The sequence below is a fragment of the Protopterus annectens genome, chromosome 7.part0 (genome assembly GCF_019279795.1).
Source record: "Protopterus annectens isolate FY-2018-M chromosome 7.part0, PAN1.0, whole genome shotgun sequence".
In the NCBI taxonomy this organism is placed as follows: domain Eukaryota; kingdom Metazoa; phylum Chordata; order Ceratodontiformes; family Protopteridae; genus Protopterus; species Protopterus annectens.
The window spans coordinates 875,372,965-875,392,179 of NC_056739.1; the positions used below are offsets into that span (position 1 = coordinate 875,372,965).

Consider the following 19,215-nt stretch of genomic DNA (forward strand, 5'->3'; position numbering starts at 1 on the left):
TTAGATTCCCTTAGAATAATAACAGAAAGACCGTTTGAAATCGATCATTTTTTTGCTCATATTGTGTCATCATCCTTGGTGATGGTAATATGCTGCTAATAGTAGGCTCATACCAGCCTGAGACACAGTCTGAAAGCTCCATAATGTCTTCATGAAGCCCAGGGAGGTACATATCAGGTCATTTACTAAATGTACTATGAGTATTTAAATTGATTTAATTGTGTTGCAAGAATATTAACTCAAGTGGAAGTTTTGACTCTGTTCTTCAGTTAGTTCCCCACCCACTCTCCTTGTTTCTGTTTTGGTGTTAATCTTAGTGGCTTTGAAACTGCCCGCCCCTCTTGTAAATTTGTGTTTGGATACTCCTTCTGGGCCCATCTCATTTGCTCACTCAACTGAGTGCAGTGAGATCAAATTCTGATTTCAGACACTCCTACTGTGTACAAAGAGAGCAACTGGGAAAGAGTACAAAAAAATTTTAAGCTTGCTTCCTGCCTTTCCTGTTAAGTGGTCTATACTGTTTGTAGGCTTCTGAGCCCCCAAGCCCTTCTGTGTTGGAGGGAAGCCTTCTAGCTTAGTTTTGTTTCTTATAACTAGCCAGTTTTCTAGTTTCAGCACTCAAATCTGTTTCTTTGAACTCAGCACTTGTTCAGAACTCATTGTAAGCACTACATAAGCTGCAAATTACTACAGCACTCAACTTTCCTCACTTGTCTAGAGGAAAGCAGTTTTTAGTACTTAATAAATAAGCACCTATCCAGACATGTCTAAGGGTCAGCTCCCAGTGATTTCTCCTGTCTACCTGATGAATCTGGGCATCTTGGGGCAATGCAGCAATTGCCTCATGTACACAGACAACCCTCTCCTCCTACCACCCAGCACTACAACCTGTGAGAGATGCACTTATATAGCCAAACGGGAAGCAAAGCCCTCTTCACCAAAGACTGGAGTAGACAGTCAAGAGGAGAAGGTAAACACTTACACCACACTCATCACATAGTCCCTCAAAACCTACACCACCAAAACACACACATAGAAACACAAAACACACCTACATTCACAGAGGCTCTCAATAAAAACCTGCCCAAGCATCAGGGATATTAAAAGCATAAACGCAAGCAAACTCCACCCCCCCAACACAACCCAAATGACACATAGCCCACAAACTCAGTGTGCCACTCCATCACAGCCCATAAGGTATAACAACGTACCCAACACACTAGTCATAGGTGACTCTGTAGTCAGGCACACTGATGTTCCACTCACTAGACTAAACAAGGAGAAAGTTACTGTCAGGTGCCAGGATCCGCCACATAACACATGCACTTAGGTCACAAAACAATAAGTACAAATATGACACTGCCATTGTCCATGTTGGTGTGAATGACCTGAGACGTACCTCCCTGGACTACATGAAAAGAGACATGGAGGAGCTCTCCGATCTTGTATCCCAGGCAGGTATGACCCTAACCCTGAGTAGCATCCTGCCATCACCCAGAATGATACCAAAGTACAACGACAAAATGATTGACTTCAACAACTGGCTAAGCTTCTGGTGACATTCTAAGGGGATCCAGTATTTGTCTGCCTGGGACGACATGATCGACAGACCACGATGCTTTGCCAGAGATGGCCTGCACCTGTCGCCCTTAGGATTCCGGATACTGGCTAAGGCTCTTGCCACCCCTATAGTGCCTTTTTTAGGCAAGGTTCAAATGACAAATTCACCACCGTAACAGGTACAAGCAAGCAAAATCTGAGGATAATGCTACTCAATGCTAGAAATCTAAACCTCAAAATGCACTCACTCAAGGCACTCCTTAAAATGGAGAACACTGACATCTGTGCAGTGACAGAGACCTGGTTCAAAGCTCCAGAGAGCACCCCTGCATTACCAGGCTACAATTCATACCACACCTTTCGGCCACCTAACCCAGAACTAAGCACTAAAGGCGGAGGCGTGTCCATATTCATTAAGGATATCCACACCTCCAGGCTAGTTGCACAGCATAATGCATCTGAGATTATCCAAGTGCAACTAACTCTGGGCAAGACAGCAATCCAAATTGTAGCTTGCTACAGACCCCCCACCATGCCCCAGGATTCCCACTCCTCATTTCTTGATACATTGGAAAATATTGGGGTACAACCCAACACCCTAATAATGGGCGATTTCAACTACCCCACCATTAACTGGGAAAACTACTCATGTACCAACTCTTTTGCTGAACGTTTTCTAGAATTCATAAATTCCAACGCCTTGGATCAACTTATTCACACCCCCACCAGGGGCAGCAATATCCTAGACATGGTCATCACCAACATGGGAAACTGGTGTTCCATACCAGAGGTCAATTCCTCGTTGGTCAGATCCGACCACAAGCTAATCAGCCTAGACATCCACATCCCACCCCCACCCCCAATTAGGGAAACCATCATAAAAAACTTCTCCAAAGCCAACTTCACACTTCTTAAGACAGAAGTGGCAAACTTCACGACACCCATGCAGACGGACAATAGAGGTATGACTGCTGAATCCTACACAAATGCACTTTATAAGCACTTACACGAGTGCATGGATCATGCTATCCCTAATAGAACCAAGATGTTATCTTCCAAAAAAAGGAAGCCAATCTGGTGGTCCTCTGCCAAATAACAGCTGCACAGGTAAAAAACACACTCTCCAAAGCCAAGAACACAGCATCCATGGGACTTGACAATATCCCAGGCTGCATTCTCCACGAACTACAGAATGAACTGGCACCCTACCCAAGTAACATGCTCAATCATAGCCTCACCTCAGGCTTTGTACCCACTGAATGGCGCACAGCGACGGTTATCCCACTCCACAAAGGGGGAGCCACGATGGACCCCGGGAACTACCGCCCCATTAGCCTGACGAGCCTGGTCTGCAAGGCCATGGAATGTATCATCGTGGAACTCATAAACAAAGACATTGGTAATCTCCAAACTCTGGACCCTACCCAGTTTGGATTTGTAAAAGGCAGATCATGTCTCCTCAACCTGAGTGACTTCTTTGAAGCAGTCACCAAAGCCATAGATGAGGGTAAAATGGTTCACACAGCTTATCTAGATCTCGCCAAGGCTTTCAACACCATCCCCCACTCTGGAATTCTAGATAAGCTCACTAAACTAGGTATAAATCCCTATGTCACAAGATGGGTTGCCAACTGGCTCATGGACAGAACCCACACTGTGAAAGTAGCAGATTCCAAATCCAACATCAGACCAGTGACACGTGGAGTACCACAGGGTTCAGTCCTGGGTCCTCTCCTGTTTGGTATCTACTTCTCTGAAGTGCAGGCTAACACAGAAGGTCTTTGTCTAACAAAGTTTGCAGATGACTGCAAACTAGGAGCCATAATCGAAATTCCTAATGATGTGGACAAACTACAAAAGGGCCTCACTGAGACAGACACCTGGTGTCAAAGCCATGGCCTGAAGCTCAATGCCAAAAAGTGTAATGTCATCCCCTTTGGTAAAAACTTTGTACCCATGAACTACCACATAGCTGGTAGTCTATTTAATGCCGAAAATGTGATGAGACCTTGGGACACAGGTGGACAGTAGTCTCTCCTTTGATAATTACATCGCCACAGTGGTCAGGAAATCCTTCTACGTGGCTCATCTCATCACAAAAGGATTCTCATCCAGGAAAAAAAGAGGTCCCCTCTACTCATCACTCATTAGACCCATTATAGAGTACAACGCCCCTTTTGGTATGTACCTCACAAGAGATCTACAACTGGAAAGACCACAGAAATACCTCACAAAGAGGATTACTGGCCTCAGATGCCCTACACAGACCGTCTCAAAAAACTACAGCTTTACTCCATCGCATATCGCCTACTCAGGGGCGATCTCTCCCTAACATACAAAGTTATGTCAAACCCAGAGCTGTTGGACATGCTCCACTTAAAGAAATCTCAATCCCTCTGAGCTACACGCTCTAGGGACCTAAACATTGTCACCACAATAAACAGAACATGCTGGAGGGATAGATTCCTGTCCCAGAGACTTCCCATACTCTGGAACAGACTACCTATCTATGTCAAACAGAGCTCCTCATTAGCACTCTTCAAGAAAAATCTTGATGATTGGATGGGAAATGTGAAATTCACCCCAGGGATCACTTCTGTGGCTCTGCTAGACAGGGGCACAGGAAAATCATTTTCTTGGGTGGCGAAAGCCAGGGTACATTTATTGGCTAGGCTTATATAGGCCCTAGGGCCAATAGCCTAGTACCTACCTATGAACCTATGGAATCACACTGGTACCTGTGGCATAATGACTTGAGTGTGTGCATGATTTGGTGGATCCTGGCTTCAGATAAGCAAATATAGGCAATCTTCTCCTAGTTCTACCTGGTTAGAAGAGGTTTAGTATATCCTACAATGGAGTCTCCATGATGGGAGACCTCGGAAGTGTGTTTGCTTGCCTTAGGGGCTTAGTGTTTGGGGCTGAGAGTGACAGTATGTGTGGTGTTCAGTGTTTTTTTGAGTCCCTGTGGCCTTGCTGAGGCACAGCTTTGACAAAGGGCAGTATAGGCGATCTTTGTAGTTTAGGAAGACAGCTTTTAAGTGCCTCACCGTACATTAGTCTATGTATGTTTTGTGTGTTATGTGAGGCAGGTGTTGCATGTGTGGTTTCAATAACCTGATGTGTGCATGCAAAAGTTTAGCCACCATTGTCATTATGCAAGAGTTTATTCACCATTGTCATTATGTAAGTACACCTCTCGCATACTTTGCCTGCTTCTTTAAGGATTAAGTGGTTGTTGATAAACATGAAACAATTGTTACATTATCTTAAGATGCCCATAACCACCAGACTGGATACAGAGAAGATACGAAATTGTATATCCATACTGTCCCCAGTCCATGATTATTAAGCTGCAAGGGGGTATTATCTTCAAGTTAGGTGGCTATTATGGGTGCTTTGTTGGGGAAATTTATGCTAAACAGTACTAAATTCTACTAGCTTTAATGTTTACTTTACACAATACTGAAATCTGTTAAGGCGATTAACTTGTGCCGTGTGATACAGGGAGTGAACTAGAACAGAACCTTTAGTACAACACAGCTGAACCTGAAAATGATATGCAGTGGATATAAAAAGTGTACACACCCCTGTTAAAATACCAGGTTTTTGTAATACAGAAAAATGAGACCACAGTAAATCATTTCAAAACTTTTTCCACCTTTAATGTGACCTATAACCTGTACAATTTAACTGAAAAACAAAAAATTAGGGGAAAAAATATGAAAAATAAAAAACGTATAATACGCCGGTTGCATAAGTATGCACATCCTTAAACTAATGAGTTTTAGAAACTTTTGCTTTAATTACAACATTCAGTCTTCTTGGGTACACACCTGCTATCAATTAAAGAGACTCTGATCAACCCCAAATAAGGTTCTGCTATCCTAGTAGGATTTTCCTGACATTTACTCAATTGCCTGCTACAGCAAAAGCCATGATTTTCAGACAGCTTACAAATCATCAAAGGGATCTCATTGTTAAAAGGCATCAGTCAGGAAAAAGGGTACAAAAAATTTCCACAGCATTGGATATACCATGGAACACAGTGAAGACAGTCATCAAAAAGTGGAGAAAATATGGGACAACACCAGTGACACTGCAAAGAACTGGACGTCCCTCTAAAATTTATTAAAAGACCAGACGAAAACTGGTTAGGAGGGCTGCCAAGAGACCTATAGCAACACTGAAGGAGCTGCAGGAATTTCTGGCAAGTACTGGTTGTGTACTACATGTGACAACAATCTCTCATATTCTCCATGTGTGTGTTTATACACCTGCTCAGTACTGTGAAGTAGGATCCAGCTCAGGTATTTCTCTACATAAAATAACACATCACAGCTGCTGTTTAGCAGAGTACAGCAGCATGCAGAGAAAATGTATATTGTACTCAGCTGACCAACAGCATGCAGAGAAAATGTATTACCATCTTACTTTCATAATATTTACAATCACAGATATGTGTAAATTAAAAAAAAAAAAAAAGAAATGAAAAACAAACCATTGAAATGAATGGGCTCCACTTCATATGCATTTCGCCAGTCCTGGCCATAAGAAATGACATTCAAGTACCAGGGAGCAGACAACAGAGCCTTCAGCCCAGCACCAGTAATATTGGCCAATGACACATTGTACTGACTGGAGGTTCCTTTCCACACATGGATTACTGTGTCTGGTTTTACCTGGATGAGGAATAACATTACATAAAATACACAAACCCCGTCAAAAGCGACAGACTTACTGAAATGTGATGTAATAACTGAAAACAGAGATCTACATAACTAAACAAATCTGTAACATATAATGCACAACTGTAAAAAATATATAGATATAAACAAATACATATACAGAGAACAGATATATACCATACCTAACAACAGCTTGCTATTGACGATTTTCCTTCCAGTGCATACCAGGATGGTAAGGTAAAAATAGAAGGTAACTGCTTTTTTCCCTTTTATTTATGCTTTAAAAATCAAATTCATTACCTTGGGCTGTATGAGCCTGGAGACATCAGCAATTTCTTAACAGTACTTTGCACATTACTTTGTAATGAAAGCAAAATACATGTTTGTTTCAATGGGTCTGCTAGCAAAGCTGTGCTGGCATTAGACACTGACATCATTCACTAATCCACAGACATTAAAACTTTGTACCTCCCTCCAAAAGCAGCTTCTTTATCAAGGTGTCACTGTTCGTAAAAAGAAGACATCCTCATTATGTTATATGCTTCACATGTAATTAATCACAGTTCTTTATTTTCTGTCCATTAATTGTGCAGGTGATCACAATTGAGCAGAACTCTTTTCAGTTATGACTTAGGCCAAAAGCAGGCAAATGTAACCAAGACTCATCAGATCTAGTCATCTTGCACTGATGGTGGTGGTAGATGAAGTCCCAAGCGCTGATGTAAGCATTTCGACAAATATTGTTCCACTACATTAAATATTTACTCCTGCAAAATTTAAACTCTCGTTTTGACTGCCAGCAGCAAGAAGTGACAAATAATGAGCTATATATTTCACGAATTATGCTGACAGCACCCCTGAAGCTGGGGGAGCAGAAGACAATATGGAAGAAGCAATTCTGGAGTCAACTAATCAGAAGATTTTTACCTTTGCATACAGAACCATCCTAAAAATACATCTACTTCTCCCATGAGACGCTGCCAAAACCAGAAGGGAAAGGGTGCAGCAGTACATAACCATGTTTTCATGGCTACTAGAATGTAAAAATGCACCACAGCACTTAAGGATCCAAGCAAAAATCAGTGATTTCTTTTTGCTGGATTGTGCACCTTTTCACAAAGCTAGTGAATAACCCATAACCCAGTAGAACTTACTTAAATGACATGTTCATGAAAAATGAGAATGCAACCGCAACAAAAATACCTTTCACTTTGTGAAATAGTAAAATAGATGTTATTATATTGGACGAACTAAAACAGCTCCCAGTAAATAAGCCAGAAACAATCACAGGCTACATTCTGGAAAAGAAGCCATTACTGACACAGGATTAAAGCCAAAGAACAAAAAAAAAAACTATATAAAACCATTAAGAAACTCAGTCTCATGCACCATAAAGAGTAATATAAAGAAGTTATGTCTTACCATAACATTCCATCTGTGTTGTTCATCTTCTTTCATTCATCACTGATGGATTCAGTTCCAAGCCCTCAGAACCGAGTACGTATTTTACCAAGCTCGCGCCAGCCAAAAAAACTCTCGAGCCAAGTCTCTACCCAGAATGCCCTTCTCCCTGTTACCTCAGATCGAGTTTGCTAGGGAAAAGGAAGTGAAGCCGAGGCCTCTTCTGCACAACTACCCTAGGGCACCACTTAGACCCAAAGCATCCACCAGGAGCCTTTTGGGGGGGGGGGGGAGGGTGGGAAGTGATAAATGAAAGAAGATGAACAACACAGATGGAACGTTATTGATAAGACATAACTTCTTTATCTGATGTTGTTAATCTTCCTTCCATTCATCACTGATGGGATAGAATCCCAAGCTACCTTGAGGTCCATGGGTGGCCCTTATGGAAGAATATTCCTGAGTACCAGTGAACCGAAGGCAGCTCTCCCTCTGGAGACCAAGTCCAATTTGTAATGACTGATAAAGGTATGAGGCTTAGCCCAAGTAGCTGCTGCGCAGATGTCATCCATGGAAGCCCTGGAATGGAAAGCTACAGATGTTGCCATAGATCTAGTGGAGTGAGCTTTAACTTTTGGCATAGGTTCATTACTGAGGGAATAGATGAAACATATGCAGTCCTTTAGCCATATTGATAAAGTAACCTTGGAAACAACCTCTCCCATTCTGGGCCCAGAACAGGAGATGAAAAGCTGTTCAGATTTATGGATAGGTTTGGTCCTGTCTAGATAAAATCTCAATTGTCTATGTACATCTAAAGAGTGAAGGCAGTACTCTCCTCTTTTGGCAAAATTTGGAAAGAACACTGGTAGGTCAATGGTCTGATTTATGGAGAATTCAGAAATAACTTTGGGGAGAAAGGATGGATTCGTTCGAAGACATGATGGCTACCAAGAGCAAGGATTTCCAAGACAAAAACTTTAGGTCACACTTCGCAGAAGGTTCAAAAGGTTTCTGAGTCAAAGACTTAAGGACTAGAGTGAGGTTCCATGGGCTGTCTGACAGGAGGCCTGATATAAGAAGTCCCCTTGAGTAAAGCCTTGCAAATGCGTAGAGAGATAAGAGGGTGCAATCTATATCATTGTGGAAATTGGACACTGCCGTTAGATGTACTCGTACGGTGGAGGCAGAGGCTCCATTATCAAAAACCCTAGCCAAGTATTGAAGCACTGCAGTAACTGGAGCTGAATACGGGTCTGGCATGTTATCCTTGCACCAAATGGAGAATCTTTTCCATTTATCCTGATATAGTCTTCTGGTGGATGGTTTATGAGAGGCCAGAATGATGTCTCGAAGAGGCGAGGCGAGGCGAGATTAGCTTGCCTGGCTACTAGTGGAAGTGGAGAAACCAAGCTGTTAGCTTGAGACTGGACAGATTTGGGTGACTCAACCCTTGGGGATGAGTAATCAGATCTGATAGAGGGTCCAGAATCCACGGCGGGAATACAAGGTGAGGCCGAAGGAAGGGGAACCAAACTTGTCAATGCCAGAATGGGGCTATAAGGCTCACCTTGCATCTCAACCGAAGAGCTTTCTTTAGAAATTATGGGATCAGAGGGATGGGAGGATAAGCATAAAGAAGTCCCGAGGGCCAGTTGTGGATCAGATCATCCCTCGATGACTCTCCCCTATGGGGAAAGTAGGGTGAAATAGCTGCTGCACTTGGTGTTTGATGGGGAGGCAAAAAGATCGCAGCAGGGCTGGCCCCAGTGGCTGAAGACTGATGACGCCACCTCGGGGTTGAGGGACCACTCGTGAGGCATGAGGATACATCTGCTCAGCTTGTCCGCAATCACATTGGAGCTCCTCGGGATATGCATTGCTATTAAAAAGCGGCTGGAAGCTATCACCCACTGCCAAATCCTCATGGCTTTTTGACATAGGGGATAGGACTTGGTGCCTCCTTGCCTGTTGATATACCAGACCACTGACATACTGTCTGATTGAATTGCAATTGTCCCGGAAGTGAGAGCTGAATGGAAGGCTTGCAAAGCTAACAGCACAGCAGCTCTCAGTTCCAGAACACTAATATGCAGGTGGACCATGTGCCTTGGCAGTCGTTTCCTGGAAATGCCCCCCCGATCAGGGAAGCATCCATGGTCACAATGGTTGTGGGCTGAGGAGATTGAAATGGACGACTCCAAAGTTCTACATCTGACCTCATCCACCAAAGCAGCTCCTGTTTGCAGGAGTTGGTTATTCAAATCTGGTAACTGAGGGGGTGATAGTTTGGGAACCACTGACACAGAAGGAGCCATTGCAAAATCCATATGTGTAGCTTTGCTAGAGGCACTACTGGGATTGACGCTGCTGGGACTGATGCTGCCATAGAACGTAGGGCCTGAAGAACTTCCCTTGCAGAAATTGTTTGTGAGAGTATCACTCGGAGTTGAAGCCCAATCGATGAAGTCTGTGAGTGATACCAGACAAGACTGAGTATTGAGCACTGCTCCAATGAACTATATTTGTTGTGTAGGGATAAGGTTTGATTTCTCCCAATGTATAGTTATTCCCAACAATTTTGCCAGAGAGAGAGAGTATAATGCAGTGCTGTTACCAGAAGACACTCATGGGGGCGGTAAGGAGCTAGTCGTCCAGATATGGAAACACCCAGAATCCTTTTAGTCTCAAGTGAGCTGTTACCACTGCCATGCATTTCATGAACACTGTGGGGGCTGTAGAGAGACCGAATGGCAGGGCACAGAATTGATAATGACTGGCTCCTAGCCGGAAGTGAAGCAGACTTCCTGGAGCATTTGTCCATCTTTATGTGGTAATATACATCCTGGAGATCTATAGAGCACATCCAATCGCCTTCTCTTAAAAAGGGGAGAATGGACTGAACCATGACCATCTGGAATTTGGTTTGGGTGACAGACTTGTTTAAGCTGCTGAGATCCAGAATGGGTCACCAGTCCCCTGTCTTTTTTTTGGGACCAAAAATAATCTCAATTAAAATCCGGATCCACGCTAGTCTGGTGAGACTGGTTGGATGACTTTTTTGAGACAGCTTTATAATCTCAGAACCTGCTTCTTCCCTTTGACTGGGTGGAATGTCGGGAAGTTTTCTTGGGAAATTTAGCTGACAAGAAAGGGGAATGTTGTAACCTCTGGTGATAATGCTCTGCAGTCAACAATCGGTGGTGATGCCTTGCCAGGCAGCTTGGTGTAGAGAAAAATGACCCCTGACTGCTTCCAGTGGTAAGCAATAGGACTGCCCCTCAGCAGTGCTGATAAGGCTGTCCTGAGAAGGAATCCCTGGATCCCTGATTACGAGGACCCCCTCTGCCTCTATAGGGGCATCTTCCAGAATTGCTACCCCCTCTGCCTCTGGGAGTATCATCATCATGTGCGGCATGGAAGGGACCCTGAGATTTCTTATGCCACATCTTTCCACTCCTCCGATTCCTGGAAAAAGTACGTTGAGGGTTGGAGAACTGTAGGCCTATAGCAGACAGGGTCTTTCCATCTTGCTCACACCTGGCTAGGGTGTACTTCACTTTGGAGCCAAAAAGGGATGAAGCTTCAATGGGAGCATTCAGAAAGGAAGACGAAGGGATCCGCGAGGTCACAAATGCACATCCAAGCATGAAGCCTCATAACAATGTCCGAACACACGGCTCGGGCAGCCCCTTCGTTTGCATGTGACAGCAACCTCATGGACGAGTTGGATACTTGATTCCAGAGTTGGGAGGCCACTTTGTCCTTGACCCAGTCAGACAACTGTCCTGCGAGCGTCCCAGACAGTTCAGAGATAACGTTTCTCTGGAGCCTCGTAAAATGTGCCAAATAATTCACGGACCATATGACAAAGGTCCTTGATGCAAAAACGCTCTTCCCAAGTCTGTCCACCACTCAGGATTCCCTGCTGGACAGGTGGACAGCGAGACTTTACTCAGCCAAGTCCTTTTTTATGGCTGCTGCCGCCACCACCATAGCATCAACTGGTAAACTCTTTGGACTACTACGGGTTCTCTTCTGTCTGGTCTCCGAGGGATCACCTCAATGGAATCAGGGTTCGTCCAAGCGCACTGCATGATGAGGTGGACGAGCTCATTGGCAGGCGGGGTCACCCCACAGGTAGAAGGCCGGGAGCGAAAAGCCTGCAGGAACACTGACTCCTCAGACGAAGGGTTGGAGGGCTTCCAGTCACCTCTCTGTTTCAACATTTCCAGGATGTCTCTGAAGGAGACATCATCAGGAGGTGACCGTGGGGACCCTTCATCATTGTAATCCATGTCTTCCGTTAAGGACTCCTCGGGCGAGTCTATGTGCTTCCTCTTGCAAGTCTTCTTTCGAGGGAGCTCCTCAGTGGGGGTTCTCTGAGGAGGACTCGGAAGAACGGGTACCTTGAACAGGGGTGTCTTGCGGCTTCTCTGCCCGGTGTCCCTGGGGGTGGTCTGTGACAGCTGTAGCTCAGGAGGTGAAAACTGAGGTTCCGACATCAAAGGAGTGCTGGCAGAAGCAAGAGCCCTCTTCATCACACGGAAGGCAAGCCCGCCCGAAGAGGAATGGGAGCCCAGAACCGAGAAAGACAACCTTGGGGCCAGGGTCACACCCCGCTCCGACGAACCCACATCAACAGATGGAGCCTCAAGCAGGATTGGCATGGATGCGGCTATCTGCACCGAGGATGGATTTGAGGAGAGAGGTGGCTCCGTACCCCGGGTCGACGTGCCCGTCCCCCAATCCCCAGATTGATGAAAGACTGGTTCAGTAGGAACCAAAGGGACAAACTTGGAGCCAGAGTGAAATGCACCATAGGCACCAAAGGATGTCAGAGCAGAAGGCTTCGGAACTGAGATGGTCGAAGAAGTGTAAGATGGAATCTGTGGATAAAGCAACCCAAGTTCTGTCCCTGTAGGTGAATGGGTCTTAGAAAGTGAGGGAATCCACCTGGCTAACCGCTGGTCTTACAAGACGTACCACGTCATGTTCAGAAAGGCTCCTGGTGGATCTAGTGGACACTCACAGACAGGGAGTCAGGATGTTCAATGAAGGGGCTATAAGCTTGGCCAAGAAATGGATCTACGGAGGGGGATTATTGGGTCCGTGGTGCAAGATCTGCTGGCAGCAAAGTCTCTAGTTTTGAGACCGGAAGTAAAGGGGTCAAATCCAGTGAGGTTGGTACAATTACTTGGTGCCGAAGTGGCACTTGGAGCCAAAATGGTCGGTTCCAAAATGGAAATTAATGGCGTAGTCGAAGGTGTGGCCTGAGCTGAAGTGGCCACAGGTGCTCAAGTCGAAATAGGCGTAGTAAGGTCTACGATCGGTGCCGGAGCCAGGACTGGTGCCGAAACAGGAGCCGGTATCGAAGGTTTTGAGATGGTCAGAGCGAAAGAACATGGAGCCGAGGAGGCTGATTTATGCGATGAAGATAACTTTGGGACCTTTGATTTCCCAGGCTTGCTCTGATCACCCAATGGTGAAGAAGAAGAAACAGAGTGGGATCTCTTTTTGACCTTAGAAGGAGGGGTTAAGACCTCCATCACAGAAATGGCCTCTGAGAAGGGAGACTTGAATAACCCTTTCAGAATGAGTTTATTTTTGCGCTCATTAAGAGTGCATTGAGTGAAACTCTGACAAATGTCACATGGAGGGCTGCACCGAAAGGTGGGACACTCCCAAACAGTATACACAGTCATCATGAGAATCACTGTTAAGTAACTTGCCCTTACATGAAGTACAATGCTTAAAACCTAAAGTACCCTTCTTATCTGACATCTTGATAGAGAAAAAACACCACAGGCCAACTATATAATCCAACTATAATCAAAGTCCACTCCATTCAAAAAAGCCAAGAATATAACAAAATACTGGTATGCTAGAGAAAAGAAAAGAAACCCCTGAATAAAAGTCAGCTAATAGGTTAAACAATCCCAACTATGGTACTGAAGAAATACCACTAGGATAAGGGAGGCCGTACCAACAATGGTACTTGAAAGTGTACCAACGGTAACTATGGGCAGAGAGGAAAAACCAAGGTCAGACAGAAGAAAAGACACTAGAAAAACGAATCGCTTAATAATAGATGAGGATATCCAAAAATTTTCACACAAATATCGAAAAAGTTTCACTTAGCTGAGAGCTCAGCTGAAACATGGCTTTATGACTACACGGCAAACAAGATCTGAGGTAACAGGGATGGGCATTCTGGATAGGGACATAGCTCGAGAGTTTTTTTGGCCGGCGCAAGCTTGGTAAAAAGCCGACTTGGTTCCGAGAGCTCGGAACCGAACCCATCAGTGATGAATGGAAAGAAGATTAACAACATCAGAGCCAATGTTAGGTGTATTACCAGGATTATACATACCAAAGTGTGAATGAATAACTGACTTCATAAGTTTCCCTACGTGTATTCATCTTAAGTGAGCTGCAATGCGGCCATCTGCAGTGCATAACTGGTGGGATTTCCTCTTCTAAAACAGCCAGCACAGCATAAAGCTTTTAGCTCAACACCTGTCACTGCACATCATGATCAGAGCGATCAGACAGGTGGGGTGGAGAATACGGCTGCCTAAGACATCAACTGTTACAAGAGATTAGTTAAACAGCGTAAAAAGTGTCAAAACTGATTTCTTTCAAAGTGACAATGAATTGTTAGATTGCTACATAACTCACTGCAACTTTAAAAAAACATTGACAAACGAGCTGTCATTAAACAATCACAACTGCCAATCTCCTCCAGACAGCACAGGGAAGCACCAAATTAGTGTGTTGCTCAGGGTGCCAAACTCCCTTGCAACAACTCTTCAAGTTATGCACCGAGTTAGGAGGACACACCTAGTACATGTGCTCTCCCAACTGATCGTATAGACCGAGTAGTACAACCTGAAAGAGAGAAATTCTCCTGACAGAAAAACAATTTTACTCTTGCCAACTTACAGAAAATCCATTTACTTATTCCGTATAGGGGGGCACTAAGCACTCACTAAAGACAGCATTCGACAGATAAGTAAATATGATCAGGATAGCATTGTCTATCCTGTCTCAATCCTTATAAATAGGACAGTCCAGGAATCCCATGTTCCCTCTCTCTCTCTCAGGAAAAAGCCCCACATTATCCCTCTGTACAAAGGAAGAAATTCAACAGACATTAATAACTTTAGATCTATAGTAATCTCATCTTTCTAACTTATAATGATACGGTCAATAATGCTAGAGATAATGGCAAACTGGTCTCCTTCCTTATTTCTAGACTTGTCTAAACCCTTTGACACAGTTTGCCACAGCAAACTTCTACTTCAAATGTCCTCATTAGGTCTCTCTCAGACCACCGTATCAGTCAGTAAAATAGCACTCCATGGCTCACTCCTTACCTCCTAGTCAACACCGGTGTACCACAAGGTTCTATCCTTGGTCCCCCCTCCTCCTCTTTAACATTTTCATAAACATCCTCATACAACAGGCCAGATGATTCCACTATCATCTGCACATCTGACATCTGTCTCAGTGAGGCCCTTTTGTAGTTTGTCCACATCGTTAGGAGTTTTGATTATGGCTCCTAGTTTGTAGTCATCTGCAAACTTTGTTAGTCAAAGACCTTCTGTGTTGGCCTGCATTTCAGAGAAGTAGATACCAAACAGGAGAGGACCCAGGACTGAACCCTGTGGTACTCCACTTGTTACTGGTCTGATGTCGGATTTGGAATTCGCTACTTTCACAGTGTGGGTTCTGTCCGTGAGCCAGTTGGCAACCCATCTTGTGACATAGGGATTTATGCCTAGTTTAGTGAGCTTATCTATAATTCCAGAGTGGGGGATGGTGTCGAAAGCCTTAGCGAGATCTAGATAAGCTGTGTGAACCATTTTACCCTCATCTATGGCTTTGGTGACTGCTTCAAAGAAGTCAATCAGATTTAGGAGATATGATCTGCCTTTTACAAATCCAAACTGGGTAGGGTCCAGAGTTTGGAGATCACCAATGTCTTTGTTTATGAGTTCCACAATTATACGTTCCATGGCCTTGCAGACCAGGCTCGTCAGGCTAATGGGGCAGACCAGGCTCGTCAGGCTAATGGGGCAGTAGTTCCCGGGGTCCGTTGTGGCTCCCCCTTTGTGGAGTGGGATAACCATCGTGGTGCACCATTCAGTGGGTACAAAGCCTGAGGTGAGGTTATGAATGAACATGATACTTAGGCAGGGTGCCAGTTCATTCTGTAGTTCGTGTAGAACGCAGCCTGGGATATTGTCAGGTCCCATGGATGCTGTGTTCTTGGCTTTAGAGAGTGTGTTTTTTACCTGTGCAACTGTGATTATAGGAACTTTGCATTCTTTCGATATAGAGATGGGCCCTCTAGGGGGTGAGAGGGGGGTAAAGTTAGCACTGAACCTATCTGCTAGGATGTTGGCAATATCAGTTGGTTCTGTATATTTAGTGCCATTGTGCTGTAACTCAGAGCCGATCTGAGTGTTCCCATTTAGATTCTTGATATAGCTATAGAATGCTTTGTGGTTGTCTTTAGAGTCAGTGGCAATTTTGTTTTCGTAACTAGCTTTGGAGGATTTTATGAGGGATCTCAGCTTCTTACTGAGGTTAACCAGGGAGTTCCTCCAGTCATGGGATTTTACTCTTTTTGTTTTACAACAGTTTCTTTCTTCTATGTAGAGTTTGTTTATAACAGAGGACCACCAGATTGGCTTCCTTTTTTTTGGAGGATAACATCTTGGTTCTATTAGGGATAGCATGATTAATACACTCGTGTAAGTGCTTATAAAGTGCATTTGTGTAGGATTCGGCAATCATACCTCTATTGTCCGTCTGCATGGGTGTCATGAAGTTTGCCACTTCTGTCTTAAGAAATGTGAAGTTGGCTTTGGAGAAGTTTTTTACGATGGTTTCCCTAATTGGGGGTGGGGGTGGGATCTGGATGTCTATGCTGATTAGCTTGTGGTCAGATCTGACCAACGAGGAATTGATCTCTGGTGTGGAACACCGGTTTCCCATGTTGGTAATGACCAGGTCTAGGATATTGCTGCCTCTGGTGGGGGTGTGAATAAGCTGATCCAAGGCGTTGGAATTTATGAATTCTAGAAAATGTTGAGCAAAAGAGTTGGTACATGAGTAGTTTTCCCAGTTAATGGTGGGGTAGCTGAAATCGCCCATTATTAGGGTGCTGGGTTGTACCCTAATACTTTCCAGTGTATCAAAAAATGAGGAGTGTGAATCCTGGGGCATGGTGGGGGGGGGATATGTAGCAAGCTACAATTTGGATTGCGGCCTTGCCCAGAGTTAGTTGCACTTGGATAATCTCGGATGCATTATGCTGTGCAACTAGCCTGGAGGTGTGGATATCCTTAATGAATATGGACACGCCTCCGCCTTTAGTGCTTCGTTCTGGGTTAGGTGGCTGAAAGGTGTGGTATGAATTGTAGCCTGGTAATGCAGGGGTGCTCTCTGGTGCTTTGAACCAGGTCTCTGTCACTGCACAGATGTCAATGTTCTCCATTTTAAGGAGTGCCTCGAGTGAGTGCATTTTGAGGTTTAGACTTCTAGCACTGAGTAGCATTACCCTCACATTTTGCTTGCTTGTACCTGTTACGGTGGTGAATTTGTCATTTGAACCTTGCATAAAAAAGGCACTATAGGGGTGGCAAGAGCCTTAGCCAGTATCCGGAATCCCAAGGGCGACAGGTGCAGGCCATCCTCTGGCAAAGCATCATGGTCCGTCGATCATGTCGCCCCCGGGCAGACAAATACTGGATCTCCTTAGAATGACAACAGAAGCTTATCCAATTGTTGAAGTCAATCACTTTGTCCTTGTACTGTGGTATCATTCTGGGTGATGGCAGGATGCTACTCAGGGTTAGGGCCATACCTGCCTGGGATACAAGATCAGAGAGCTCCTCCATGTCTCTTTTCATGTAGTCCAGGGAGGTACGTCTCAGGTCATTCACATCAACATGGACAATGACAGTGTCATATTTGTACTTATTGTGGAGTGACCTGAGTGCATGCGTTATGTGGCGGATCCTGGCACCTGACAGGCAGCCGACAGTAACTTTCTCCTTGTTTAGTCTAGTGAGTGGAACATCAGTGTGCCTGACTATAGAGTCACCTATGACCAGAGTGTTGGGTACGTTGTTATGCCTTATGGGCTGTGGTTGAGTGGCACACTGCGTTTGTGGGCTATGTGTCATTTGGGGGGTGGACTTTGCTTGCGTTTATGCTTTGGATGTCCCTGATGCTTGGGCAGGTTTTTATTGAGAGCCTCCGTGAATGTAGGTGTGTGTTTTGTGTTTCTATGCATATGTTTTGGTGGTGTAGGGTTTGAGGGACTATGTGATGAGTGTGGTGTGGTGCAAGTGTTTACCTTCTCCTCTTGACTGTCTAGTCCAATCTTGGGTAAAGAGAGCTTTGCTTCCAGTTTGGCTATATAAGTGCATCTCTCACAGGTTGTAGTGTTGGGTGGTAGGATGAGAGGGTTGTCTGTGTACATGAGGCAATTGCTGCATTGCCCCAAGATGCCGTCCTTTGTTAATCTGTAAGGCGTCATCTCTATTTTGCTAAACAAAGTGCGCTTGTGATTTTCCACTTTTTTCACATTTAAATTTAATTGTACATTAAGTTACAGTTTCATTTAGTTTTCTGGTCAGGGTGTAAACTTACTGAGGGCAGCAGTAGTTATTCTGTGGCAAGAAATAATTTGCAGCTGTTTCTGATGGGGTGAGCATTACTGGCTGGAGTTCTAGCTGATTTTTTTACTGGTTCTTTCACTTTCTCTCTTCAGTTTAAGAGTGGTGGGTGAAGCTACATACATGCTCTATTCAAGATAAGCAAACACTTTCAGTGTCAAATTCTCTCCTAGGAACTTCAGGTATACCTTCTAGTTACAGATGTACAGATTGCAAATAGTGGCACATTAAAGCACTTCTAAGCAAGCTCATAGCCTGTCTTGACTAATTTAGTTAACTATACACCTCGTTTTTGTGGTTGAACCTAATTTTTATCTCAGTTCATTATTTTACTTCTAATCAATACCTTAACGAGCAGCCAGATTGATATTATCTTCTCTTATTTGCCCTTATCTCATTCACTCCAATGGAGCTCAGGAAGTTTGCACTGTAACTCCCAATGGGCGGAGTCTAAGCCTTTTGACAGAATCAAATTATGTCCTCACATTTCAAACAAATGTTCATATCTCTGGAACCATAGAGGTTATGAAAAGTACAAATGTCAAACTCTTCAGCACAGACCATTTTTATAGTGGTAGTATTCTTTAGGTTCTAGGTCTTAAATTGAATTTTATAAGTCAGAGTAAACACAGTTACTATTACATCTGTAATATTTTGTAAACAACTTATAACAGCTCTGCAACCACTCATGTTATACACATGCTATCAGCAGCATTTAATTCATCTAGCGGAGAGCTTTCGCATGAGGCTAAGAAGTTCTGTTTTACTTGTTTTTTGAGATATATAGAAAAAAGTGAAAAATTATACCTATATAAATTAATATCATAAAAACAACAGTTAATATCTATTTATCTGCACTAGACAAAGGTCTA

At 44.0% G+C, this 19,215-nt stretch overlaps 1 protein-coding gene across 1 annotated transcript in view; it reads right to left on the reverse strand.

Annotated features, from left to right (window-relative positions):
- LOC122806757 (beta-hexosaminidase subunit alpha-like) overlaps positions 1-19,215 on the reverse strand; it is a 906,429-nt gene that overhangs the window by 283,816 nt on the left and 603,398 nt on the right. Inside the window, exon 11 of the mRNA XM_044077450.1 lies at positions 6,062-6,242. Within this exon, the coding sequence (XP_043933385.1) occupies positions 6,062-6,242 (181 nt within the window). The remainder of the gene's footprint in view (positions 1-6,061; positions 6,243-19,215) is intronic.